General features: G+C 40.2%; 2 protein-coding genes across 2 annotated transcripts; one reads left to right on the top strand and one right to left on the bottom strand.

The window, feature by feature from the left end:
- Window positions 1-228: 228 nt before the first annotated feature.
- LOC122077454 (protein PLASTID MOVEMENT IMPAIRED 1-RELATED 1-like) lies at window positions 229-4,650 on the bottom strand. The gene is made up of 3 exons (XM_042643404.1): window positions 4,445-4,650; window positions 1,918-4,229; window positions 229-1,801 (listed from the first exon to the last, which is right to left on the bottom strand). The coding sequence occupies exons 2-3, from the start codon at window positions 4,227-4,229 to the stop codon at window positions 652-654; spliced, it is 3,462 nt and encodes a 1,153-aa protein (XP_042499338.1). The 5' UTR covers window positions 4,445-4,650; the 3' UTR covers window positions 229-651.
- A 4,599-nt stretch (window positions 4,651-9,249) lies between these two features.
- Window positions 9,250-11,255, top strand: LOC122075473. The gene has a single exon (XM_042640508.1). It carries the CDS (start codon window positions 9,787-9,789, stop codon window positions 11,026-11,028), a length of 1,242 nt encoding a protein of 413 aa, XP_042496442.1. The 5' UTR covers window positions 9,250-9,786; the 3' UTR covers window positions 11,029-11,255.
- Window positions 11,256-13,595: the final 2,340 nt, after the last annotated feature.

Genomic DNA, 13,595 nt, shown 5'->3' with positions numbered 1-13,595 from the left:
CTCATATCTCAAATCTTAACTCTCAACTACCTATGGTTTTACTCTCGCATTTATTAGAAAGAAATTTGACAGGGATTCAAAGGATATCCTGAAATGTCCATTTCTAGTTCTCATAGTCAAACCTGAGATGGTGAGAATTGCAGTGGCCTCACATCAATGCTCCTCTGTATCTCCACAACAAAGAGAAAATTTTGAAAAGGAGAGTGAAAGTGTAAAACACAAATTGCATCGGATTGACAGGCTCTGTGAGCATTTGAATCATTATTTGCATGTTGTAACAGAAATCAATCAAGTTCTCTCCTCCTTGGACCCTCCCCACCTAAGGGGAGTTAAAAAAATTTGAGAGAGAGAACTAGAAATTACATTCTTACATAGACTAGCCAATGAAAAATCATACACTGCTTATTATCCAGTGAGAAGATTTACAAGGCCAGAAGGCCCGCACACATAAATCCCAAAAACAGATGGGTTTACTAACAAAAAGAAACGTAGGAGAACATAAGCTATTTACCTTCAGCTCCATGTGTCCAAATATCAACTAATTAATACAAGGTGAAGCTCCATTTCCAATTAGGACTGATCAATCTTCCTTCCCAGGCACCAAGTAACTAAAATCTGCTCTATGGACAGGTTTTAACTGTTCATCCAGTCCTAACGTAGTCTGATAGTTTCATTTGGGAAGATAACATTTGGATTACGTATATGTGGGTTAAGGGCTGCCAATTCTTTCCATTTGGCTCCAGTGCCATGAACTCGGGATGAGATGCTCCACAAAGTATCCCCAGGCTGCACTGTTGTGGTGACTTTGGGAGGTGATTTTGCTACCGCCTTCGACTTCAAAATTGGATGTTTGTTGCTCTTCCCCATTCCAGTAGCAAGCAACCACCGGGACCCAGACTGCTGCTGTGTATTGGTGCCCCAAGGCTTTTTCTTGCCGGGGTCATTCACTATACCTGCAACATGGACTTCAGTGATTTTAAAATGTGGAACACCTTCCTCTTCATCTTTCTTATCATTGAGCACGTTCTTAATCTCCTCCTTTACCATCAGTTCAGACTCATCATCTTCTTCACTGTTGATCCTCTTCTCTGAGACTGTGCTGTATATTTTTTGTTTTGGAGGAACAAAAACCCTCTCCACCTGAACTAAAGCAAGCACCGGAGTACCAACGGGCTCATAGTTACGTAAGGGATCTCGAAGCTGCACCATTAATGCTACTGTGAAGTTGTTCCCTAACAAACCACAGGTTCTACCAGAACCTTTGCTCTGTTTCTTGTCTCCCTTGCATCTTCCAGTAACCAGGTCCTTAGAATGATGGGCCGCAAGTATTTTAGAAGTTCGCTCACTGATTTGATCTTCATCAACAATTCCAGAATCCAGCCTCATCCACTCATCAAGTGTTATGGATAGGCCCATTAATCCATCAATGTCATCCCCACCATCTTTGATGTCCAACAACTGCAATCCTGCGGCTCCCTCCAAACCAGGAGAGCCACAACTGTTGGCCCTCTTACCTTCAAGAGCAGAGATTTCCCCAATCGATTGAGGGCAGATGTTTGAAGTTGCATCTTCATCTGACATGCCACATTGTATGCGCAAACCTTCTACGCAGAGGGCTTCAATCTTATCCATTGCCAAAGGAGCAAGATCTTCTAGAGATACATACTCTGAGCCTCTGTCTGTGCTTAATGCACCTGAGCCCATGTTATTAGATCTGTGCCCAGAAGGACCCCCTTTACCCTTCTTTCTCCCATCTAATCTATCTTGTTCAATCTCCAATTCATGCTGCAGGAACGACTTCCTGTGACAGAAAGGATGAAATGAGACAAATAAACTACCAAGTTGAATTATAAAACAAACAAAGTGAATGGAAGAACACTTCAAACCCAATTAGCAATGACAGGAGTGCTCACAAACCTCTCCCCTTCTTCGAGACTAGGTGTGGCTTCCCATGCTACTCGATGCATCGTCTTTCCAGTAATATCTTCTAAAGGCATTAACTTATTGGCTTGCATAGAAAGCTTTTCAATTCCAACTGAGGCCAAACCCTGTAATATCTCCATTATACCAGAACCCATTTCAGCAGGCACCACAATGGGACTTGAGACTTGCATGATCAAACTGCCACCATTCTTAGCATTTTTGAAAAGCGAGGGGTTCATGGATCGCAAGAATCCTCCCTCCTTTGTTTGAAGATATGGTCCCAACCCTTCACCAAGAGGAGGCAGCTCAAGAGGCAATTCAGGGGGAAGATCAATTGGACTACCAAATCCGCCAGCACTGTCAGGTGGAGAACTCTGAAAAGCTTCCTCATTTAATCCCCACTCTCTCATTAAAGCTTCTGTCTCCATGTCTTCAAGCATCTTAGCCCTATTTTTACTGTTGATTGCTTGAGTTGCTATCTGGTGCTCCGCCTCAGCAGCTTGAACAGCTGACGAGAGTTCAAAATCCTGAGATAAATCCTCCCACCTGGACCCAGAAGAGACATCATAACAAAGTTCTGACTCCTTTTCCTCGCTGGTATCAAAACTGAAGATGCAGTTCCCCCAATTCAGGGTTTCCTTTTCAAACTGCCTTAGCAAGCGCTCCCTCGGAGACTCAGGGTCACTATCAGAACTCATGCCAAATGGACTATGCTCTATCCCAAGCATACTTAAGAACTCACTTGCGACACATTCCGTAGCATCATCCAGGCTAAGGGACTTTCCCACCTTCTTTGCCTTATAATTTGATTTAACTTCCATGTAATTCTCTAGCTCAGTAAACTCACCTTTACATTGTGGTGAATCCAACACTGCTGACTCCGAAATCAACAGGCTAAGAAAAGCAGAGTCTAGCTCCTCCATTGTTGATTCTTCAGAGCATGAGTTATTCTCTTTGGAATCGCAAACATCAACTTCTTGATTACCACTGTAGGCCTCATCCTGGGGGTGTGGCTTATTGTCATTGTTGAGGGCTACCTCATGATTCTCATTAGTTCCAGGAACCTCAGTAGTTTCTACTGCAGAAACATTAACAGCCTTCCTAGCGTCTTCATCCATTTCTACCAAACACTTGTCAGGCTTGTCTATACCCTTCTCAGCCACAGTAAATTCCGAATATTTGCACTCGTTTTCATTATTTTCTTCAGGAGACTCAAAGAAAGAGTCAGGATTTTCTTTAAGAGGCTCAAAATGTTCAGAGGAAGCCTCAAACTCGGGTTTACAATCAACCAATGAATCTAAGTTGCCTTCATCAAATTTCTGATACAGAAGACTTACCGAGCTAGCAAGCTCTGTCCTTGAACTCGGCAAAATCTCATGAAGAATCTTGACATCTTCCACAGATTGAGATGGGAGGTGAGACAGCTGATTAGCAACACCCGGAAGGTTTCCAGAACGTCTAAGACTGACTTTTCCCCTATTATCAACTTGATCAGCAGTTGTAAGCTTCATTGAACTTAGTCTATTTTGACTTAACTCCTGATTTTCAGGATGATTCCTGTAACTGCCAGATGGAACCTGAACGTCCCCAATTACTGAAAACCCAAAACTAACATTCATGGTAGCACCTTTAGCTTTGCCCGATAGCTTGAAGCTTGTCGTCCACTTTCCTGAGCACTTCTCCTCCTCCAACTCCTCTAGTGTAAGAGGAAGAATCCTAGTGAGATCAACACGATGCTTCCCAAGATCAACATTAGGCACACCGACGATGGAAGCATGGAGCAGGAAATGCTTCGCTTCATATTTGGCTGAATGGTTAGGCCCGTTTCCAGTTCCATAGACAGAGCACCTGTAAGTCAAAGTCTCTTCAAATTCAGCTACCCCCTGGAATACCCTGGCCGGGTGAGTCTGCAAAGCCCCATCCCTTTTCTTCCAGTGCACACGGAGATAGATATCATTGAAATTGGGAGGCAACCCTTCGATCGCATGAACTTGGAGAGAGAAAAAACAGTTGAACCTTTGGCTCCGATAATGGGAGAGCGCTTTCCAGGGCTTCCAATCCCATATAGACGACTTCTTGTCCTTCTCGGACGGTTCTTCCTTAACAAACGACCGTTTGGAATTTGGCTCAGGAAAATGGGCTTTGCCGGCAGATTTGGATCTAACTTCAGTTGCAGACACCTTACCCTTTGGAGAGTTTTTATTGAGATAAAGGGCTTTGCTTAAAAGCTCAAGCTCCTTCAACAATTTCCCATTACCAGAATCCCCACCATGTTTCTTCCGAGGCTCGACTTTCGCCAACATCATCTACCCAGAAACAAAAAATTAGCTAATAACAAGTTTCGAAATGAATAAATCTTCGATTAACAAAACCCAGCCTATCAATTCAAACTTGGTTCTTCTGCGTATTGAAGAATACGACATAGAAATCGTGAACCCAAAAGTCCCCAACTAGTATTAAAGTGAAAAATTATAGAAAAACGAAAGAGAAAATCGATCAAACAGAAGTTTTTGCTACTCACCGTCACTATGACTTCTTCGGTACTGACGCAGATTGACAGTAGGAAACCCCTAAATTACAGGTCCAATTTCATGGTCGTCTGCCCTCTGCGCATGAGAAAGAGAGGAATTCCTCATTTCCTCCAGCTTTTTCGCCGGATTTCTCTACTGAAATGGATTTTCTCCGACTGCAAAGAACCTGGAAGTCCTAAAATGTTGTCTTTGACTCTCGTGCTGGTTGTGTTTGAAAGTGTGAAAAGTTGGTAAGACGGAAGGAAAAGGAAGGATCAAAGGAGCGCGCACAAGGTGTTGAAACTATCTCTACCGTTGATTTTGAAAATACGCTCCTCCTCTTTGATCGAACGGTAGGGAATTATTATGATTCGTTGATTCCAATGGTTGGATTAATGGGTGGTCTGGATTGTCGCAATCAGCTTCATAAATTGGCGGGAATTGGAAGTCCAATTGAAATGTTCAAATAAAAAATGGCTCATTGTAAAAATAAGCTAAATTATTGTTATCAAACCTTAATTATCTATTATTGTTATCAAACCTTAATTAACTATTGAAATCATTTTTAATAAGATCTAGGTCTATGAATAATATATATGAATATGAGTTAAAATAAAAAATTAAAAAAAAGGATGTGAAATCTTTAACCTAATCAAATTCAAATCCAAATTGTGTTCCAAACATATCTCAAGTTCTAATCACATCGGTGATGCCTCTTAGGAAGCCTAGATTGACCATGATGGAAGTACCGTCTGGAGACTTTGGACTAGAGAAGCTTATTTGTTGTTCGAAACTCAAAAGAACAGTCACTATATTCCGTCTCCGTCTAATACGTGATTGATCTATATCTATTCCTAAGCTATTTGAACATGAACAATGAAGTTATTTCATATAATTCATGGGGGTCATTATGCCTCTTTATATGTCTAATTGTACGGGTCACACTTCTCTCGTATAAATCATTTTCCTTCAAATGATGCAAGAAACAACACTACTTTGTGGCTAAGGAGCATTCTTTTTCTCTTATCCATTGCTGATCCCATAATGTGGTAAAAATCCGCAATTAATCTGATTTAAGTTATTCCACTAGAAATCGGAATTGATTTGGGTTGACTCAGATCTGACTCCGATTACAATGACCTTGCATATGTAGAAGAAAGCAGTTGTAGAAATGATAGGGATGTGATAGAAACTAAGTCTCCACAGAAATCAATGAGAGAGAGAGAGAGAGAGAGAGAGAGAGAGGACAAAAATGGGGCATTGTTGATACTAGGGGTGTCAATTCTAAGCCCGCACCAGTAGGCCCAACCGCCCAACCGAGCTCGACACATTTATGGCCCCGACCTAGATCAGCCCAATTAATAAACATGTCAGGCTTGAGCCCGACACTGTTATTCATCGGGCGTTCACGGTGTAGGTAGCTAGCCCATCGGGCGTCTGATCGAATCGACACATTTATATGCCCAACTTGAACCGACTCATTGTAGCTCGACCCAGCCCAACCCCCTTTAATACAACATAAAATTCCTATTTTGCCGCTACTAGTAAGAAACTAATTAAGATTTCTTACCCTCTGCTTTGTAGTAAGATTTGGTTTAATTAAGCTTTTATTTTGTAAGTTGTAATGGTCATAATCTCTTCTTTAAAAAAAAAAAACAACCATAATCTCTACCCAATTTAGATAGAATTTTAGAGTAGGCATGTTTAAAGCCCGTTTAGAGCCTGTTTAGGCTTAAATAGGTCCGTAGCCATGTTAAAGCCCGATAAAGGTCCGTTTAAGGAAGCCTGATTAAAGCCCGACACCAACTGGTCCGATTATAAACCGTATCATGTCCCCCAAAGCTAGGCCCACGGTGCACGGCTTTCAAGTGGTCAAGCCCTATTAGGCCCGCGCCCGACCGATTGACACCCCCAGTTGATACCCAGGTCCCAAGCTCCAGGATCCCTGACTAGAGAGAGGTTGGGAGGTTATAACTCAGGGTTAAAAATCTCAGAATCCATCAGGTAGAAAAATTTGCCACGGTTTTCACTTAAATCGTAGATGCACAGGTGAAAAATTGAACATGAGACTGTGTGCTTATTCACACAATTCCCAATTCACTTTAACTATCTGGGCAACCCACGAATGGGTGATTTAATCGATTTAGAATCAATCTGATGTGGCCTAATTCGTTGGACTCAATTAAGTGAAGAAAATCGTTTGCAACTGTGGCACCGATGCAATGAGCATCAAGTGGTTGGAAACACCTTAGAGTGCATGTCCAAATGCTTTCAACCATTCGATGTTCACCGGACCTCACCACTCACTGTAGAAAATGTGAACTCATAATTAGGATTAATGGAGATCTATGTCTATTTAATTTTGAAACTCTTTTTTATGCTTTAAGAGACAAGGTTCTATAAGCAAAAACAGCAGTGGCACACAAAACGGACTTCGGATTTAGGTTGTTCTTCTAAGCTCAGAATCATCATTCTTAAAGATTTTAATCTAGGAGCTAATTCATAAGAGAGGCACATGTTCTTTGCCCTAATCGTACTCTTCCAAGCTCCAATGGCAATAACATGGGTTGAAATCGTCTGCAATTCCGATCTCGTACAATTCTATAAAATACCAACTTTAGGGGGTGACACGTGTATTGATACCAATACAATGGTCCAGATCTGGTACAACTAATAAAACCTTAAATCAGTGAAGAGGCATTTAAATGAGATCTGGACCATTACATTGGTATCAATACACGTGTCACCCCCTGAAGGTGGTATTTCACGAAATTGTACGAGATCGAAATTGCAGACGATTTTTTTCCCCATAAAATTTAAGAACATAGTTAGCATAAAAAAGTTACTTTGGAGTTATTAATTGTTACTCTAAAAATAAATATGTATTATATTAAAAAAGAAAAAAGAAAAAAAAAAAGTTGTTCATTGCCATACAAGAGCAGTATGTCCAACCTTTTTTCTAATAAATTTTAGATAGGAGGAGAAACACTATCGGTCTAGCGTTCTCCACACCCGTACATAGCCCCTATTTTTAGAGAGCAGGGGTATTTTTTCACAACCCTTTTAAAAGAGAGGATGTGTGTGGGCGTGGAACATTAGGGAATAACGTTCTTTCTCCCTTAATAATATTGTTTATCTTTTAAAAAATAAACGGGAAAAAGGTTTTTTGTCGGGGAGTGTGGTTCCTGCACCCAGACCCATGTTGGGGTGAAATGATCCATCCATCCCCATGAATGGAAAATGATATTTATGTGAATACTTTCCTCGTGCTCTCCTATCGACCCTATAGTGCATAGAATCGCACTTCCAAATAGAAAACACTTCCCCAAAAATAGATTAATCAATGTGTCTTGGTGTAGGATGTGCTAGCTCAAAGAACACTTACCCTTTTATTTGGGAAAAGAATATGAGCCTAAGGCGTTCTCTACACCAAGTAGAGTTGTAGAAATCAATATTGCCATCAAGATTAGTCTGGCCTGATTCCATTGATATAAATCTAAATCATCCAGTATCGATCTTGAGTCCTTGATTGAACAGAAATACCTATGGGTTTCATTTAAAAACGGGTTTTTATCTCTTTGCCCTTAGTCAATATCGATCGATATGGTACATCAGGTAAACAATCAGTATCTTATTATAGTCTGTCGTTATAAGCCTGTAGCTGATTTGTAATGGTGCGTCAAGTTGACAGTTGATGTTTATTATAATTAACCATGATCTATCAATCTTTTTGCATGGATCCTTGCAGTCGTTCCTACCTGGAATCTCTATGCCGCACCCATTAAGTTGGGATAAAGTTTTGAATTATTGTTGTTGTGTCTTTTTTTTTTGTAATAAAGGATGCACTTACCTTACCCCTAGGGGTGTCAATCAGTCGGATCGATTTGGTTTCGATCGGATTGAATCGATTTCAGTCTAGGAATGAGGTAGACCAAAACCAATCCATTAAGGAACTTTGGTTTTCGATCGGTTTCGGTTTTGATCCAGTTTGATTTCGGTTTATTTCAGTTTTTCAATATCGTATTAATACCGGTTTAGATCGATTTATTTTTGGGCTTGAACCATAATAAAATATTACATTCATAACTTATAGTGATAAGATTTGACGAAAAAAAACACTTTAAAATTATTATTAAATCATAGTTTATGATTGTATGGGAAAGATAACTAATATTGAAACCAACGGATAACAAATTACTAAGAAGATTAGTAATATTGAAATCACAAAATGAACTCTATTATCCAATCATTCATTTAACTATCTAACTAGTTTTGTATAATGAATAAAGAAATCAATGGAAGCATTATTACAATTTACAAATCAATTTCTCTATTTATAACCTAATATTCTATGAATTGTAACAATTCCCCTAATAATAAAGATTTTTCTCATAATATTGTAAAAAATAGATAGTCAGTCATCAATTTATAATTTCATAATCATTTATCTTTTTATCGATTTCATTGGGTTTGATTATTGATTGGTTTAATTTGATTTGAATTAATTTTCAACTAATCTCAACATACCTCAGTGTAAAATTAATCCAATAAGAATCGATTTAATTTGATTTAGGGTTTGCCGGCTGGGGCTTAAGGTTTTGACACCCCTGCCTTACCCCGTAAACTCAAATAACCCTTACCCCGTTACCCACTTACCCTTCTTTCTTATCTGTGAAGTCCACGACATTGAGAAGGACAAGAGGCTTTGAAAAGAAACAAAAACCTACGGAGGAACTTATTTCTCGTGGGTCCGTTCATAAAGCAATGTCTCTCCTTCACTCGTCCTCAACACCTCCAACCCACAACCCTAAACTCCCGTCTTCCATCACCAAACACATCACCTTTCCCTTTTCAATCCAACTGAATTATCAATAAATCACCCATCTCACTCTCCCTTCCTAACAAACAAAAATCCTGCAATCCTCCGCCTCGCATATTTTTCTTTCTTCCTCTTCTCCTATCGCAGCCCCCTGGGGTGGTATTCTCCGATGATGATCCCTTAAAAAGGATGAAACAAACCCTAGGTGGTGCTTAGTACAATCCTTCTTCAATCTGGGGCGGTTTCGTTGAAAAAAATGGAATTGCAGAGGTTTAGGCAGTTGATGCTCCTTTGGTCAAGAATCCGAAGCACCCGAGTGGCCCTCGTGGGTGGAAACCACACCGCTTCCAGGTTTTGCACTCGCTAAATTTCCCTCCCTCTCCTCGCTGGCATCCTCTCTGTCTACCTCTTTCTTTCTCTGAAATCGTCGTCGTTTGTAAAACCGGTAAAAACCCATTTACCAGCAAAGCCTGCGACACTCTCTTCTTCCCTTCATCAACACTTCAAAGTAGAAAATTTGAAGAAGAAGAGGAAATGGGGTTGGTTCCAAGATTTCGATCTGTCAAGACCCAGTGTAGGGTCAAGCGTCTGCACGGAGGTGGAAATGGGATCACTGTGAATCCTGACGATCAGCTCATAATTAAGCTACCCGATTCAAGGGTTCTGAAGGTTATCGCTCGATCGGTGCTTCTGGCCTTGGCCATTATCACTTCTCCTTGGCTTGGATCACTTATCATTTGGGATTCTTCCGTATCTTACAGTGCTGTAGCCTCTGAGGTCCGCATCCATGGTGAATCGTTGTTGCCTGTGCTCCTTCGTGACTTAACCAGCGAGGCTCTCTTCAAATCGGGCGACAAAGCCCTCTTCGTGAGTCGACACGGCGATGATGACGAGGTGACAGCACACGGTGCCCAGATCTTGAACGCCCACGACATGGATCTCGTTTCTGAATCCGATGCCGAGCGACAGAGCTCGATCCCAGATGGCACATTTGATTTCGTCTTCGCGTCTGGCTTCCTTGCCGGCAAGTTTATCGATAGAATCCTCAAGACCGGCGGAATCGTTGCCATTCAACTGAGCAGCGACCCCTCGAACGCCTTCCACAAACCATCGAATTACAAAATCGTGTATCTCAGGCAATTCGAATCCACGGTCTTGGCGATGAAGAAGACCGGCCCTGTTGAGACCATTTCACCGACAAAGAGGCGCCTCTGCGCATTGTCATCGGAAGCTAAGAGGGCAGCATTGAATGGTCTGGAAGATGTGCTTCTTGAACCACCACGAGCTTCTTCAGGGAAGAAGAGCGACAAGTACTTGAAGAGGACCAAATACCTCCCCGACCTTATGGGTGATTCTTTAGAACAGTACCCTCGTCGCCTATTCATCGATGTTGGCTTACATAACAAGAACGGCAATGGCAGTCCGATATGGTTCTCACGAAACTACCCAACAAGGAACCGAGATTTTGAGATATACAAGATAGAGACCCTGAACGAAGAGTTGTTGGATGACGGGGTGCCACAGATGAGCATGTCAGACTGGTTGAAGAAGAATGTAAGGGAAGAAGAATATGTGGTAATGAAGGCAGAAGCAGAGGTAGTGGAGGAAATGGTGAAGAACAGAGCTATCTGTCTGGTGGATGAGCTGTTTCTAGAGTGCGAACACCAGGGCTTGGGAGGGAGGAAGAACAAGAGCAAGAGAGCTTATTGGGAGTGCTTGGCTCTCTATGGAAGGTTGAGGGACGAAGGAGTTGCAGTGCATCAATGGTGGGGTTGACGAAAATTTCGACTTTGTTAGAACAAGACAAAGTGTGTGAGAGAAGAAAATGAAATTTATTTTTCTGTTTTCTTTTGTGTGTGTGTGTGTTGTGTGGGTAATTGCAGATAGCCCACACAGAATGTGAGCGTGAGTGTGATGTGGAGGAGTACTTTCAGTATCTTCATCCAAGTTTTCTTCTTTTTTCTTCGAAATAAAATGTTTTCTCCCCCCAGTTTCACTTTGTATTCCTTTATTTTCTTCTCTTTTGTTCAGTGTATGTCAATGTGAGTGTGTCTCTTCTTACTTAGTGAAATTGTTGTTCTGTTGTTCAGTTCTTACTTCTGTGCTTGTCTTAAAACTATGGAGATTGTCACTGGTTAAAGAATAAACTTGATTTTTGTCTGACTCTTCTTCGGCTCCTCTTCTCTGATTTTAGTTCTTCTTGCCTTTTAATTTATTGTTCTTCCTGATTCTTTACAAATTATATTAGTTAATTTGATTCAGTGTTGTATTTAATAATTAACCAAGTCAAAGATTAGTCAATTTAAGGTTTCTTTCTGAAAACATTTTTTCTAGCTCAATTTGTGGTCCCATTGTATCATCAGGAAGACCAAAATCTGTAAAACTGTGCCTTTAAATTGATAATCTCCAATTCTTTTGTTAGTGGATAATTGCTTGTTTCTTTTTTGTTAGTACTTATGGTAGTGTTATTAATCTTATGACTGCTTATGCTTTTGGAGCTTTTCGTTCGAAAACCTGATTGAAATATTACTTGTAGTTAAGCGAGAGCTTAAGTTGCTATCAAGTGGTCCCTCTTGATGGAAAAATTTTTGCTGCTACCAACCTCATGGTAACAGCCAAGGGAATAGAATCCCAGGTGGAGGTTTGAAAATACCCACTTAGGATGAATTTTTTCACTCGTACCCTTGAAATTCCATCCCCCTAGTTGGTACAAGGGTTGCAAGTACTTAGCTTTCCTTCCCTCTTAATAAGTCTTGATGATGCTGGCTTTTTGAACAAGCGTAGACAGCTACAAGGCTCTAACGCACCCTTTCATTTTCTCGCTTTTATTCGAATGCACTTGCCTGGACCACAAGCCTAATGAAAGGAAAACATTATTGATCCTCTCGCAATCAGATAGAAGAGAAATCTCTCCCTTTCCACATCGCCAAGACCTGAAAATGCTACCAAAAGCGAAATAGGAATCAACAAGTGAACTTTTTTTATATGAGCCTTGGCCATGCCACCACCTTCTATCTATCATAATAACTATTAAAGCTATATTATCTCTCTTATTTCTATATTTCATTCTAATAACAAGTAATTAATCAAAAAAGAAAAAGATAAAATATTATTTTTAAACAATAATAAGAAATAAAATATCATTTTATTGCACCTCATTAGTGCACTCACTTATGCCATTCGTTCCAAAAACTCACATTTGAGTAATTTACACATATATCAAATGACACAACGATAGGTGTCAAATTTTGAAATTACAATCTGATTTTTACTAACCTATCTGAAATGGTTGGGTCAAGGGGCATAAATGAAATTTGATTTATCATTTAAAATCCCACCAACCACTAGGGCACCGTTTGACAATGTTCCGTTTCTACTGTTCCTGTATTTTTTTTGTTCCTAGAAACAAAGAAACGGCTTAAATAGCGTTTGATAAAGTCGTTCTGTTTTTCTTGTTTTTATAAATATAAATCAAAATTTATATCGATTTTTATTCTTAGAAACACAACTGACGAAACAAGTCACACATGTTTCATCGTTTTTAGAAACGACTTTGGACGATAACCATTGTAAAAATCCCGATAAAATTTCTCAATCCCAAAAGCAGTGAAAGAAAAGCCACCGTAAGTCACCTTCTTTTTTTTTTTTTTTTTTTTTTGATAAGAGGTCACCTTCTTTAGCAGTGGAAAAACGATCTAATTCCAAAAATCTATTTCTTAAAATAGATTTATTAAACATCCAAAAATTCGTTTCCAGAATTAAATAACGTGAAAGTCGTTTATGCTATTTTTGGACTGATAGGAACATTGTTAAACATGCCTAGATTTGAACGTAGTCACATCTGAACGGCAAAACGGTAAATTTGAACCTAATTCTTACACGTGGAAATCTTGAGTGGAGAGACTCCGTTTTCTAACCTCCAACTAGAATTGAAAAATTAGGATTTTGAAGGAGGAGAGAAGCTTTCAAGCTTGGGGACCAGTGGACCACTAATTGCATGTGAACTCTAAAGCCCCATGAGCAGCAAGGGAGCAAAAGCGCTTGTTACGAGGTCCCCGGTCCTTATCACATGCGCAAGAGATCCAAATGACCAAGAGAAATGGTTTCTGACTTTGTATGGGGCCAGGGGGCGTGGCGCTGCGCTTAGACACTGGGTGAAATGTCCGCCTTACCCCCATGAAATGCGATAATGACTGTTTGAACTTCATTGGCTCCGGATCATAGTTAACAAATTCGGATTCGGGAATTATTCGGACGGAGAATTATTTGGAATAATTCGGATGATTAATTGAAGGATTCGGTCAAAAAAGCGGTAAAAAAAGCTTACTGGGTTTTTTTTTTTT

This window comes from Macadamia integrifolia, chromosome 4, assembly GCF_013358625.1.
Source record: "Macadamia integrifolia cultivar HAES 741 chromosome 4, SCU_Mint_v3, whole genome shotgun sequence".
NCBI lineage: Eukaryota > Viridiplantae > Streptophyta > Magnoliopsida > Proteales > Proteaceae > Macadamia > Macadamia integrifolia.
Note: the sequence above shows the minus strand (reverse complement) of the source record. Positions and strands in the feature narration are given on the sequence as shown.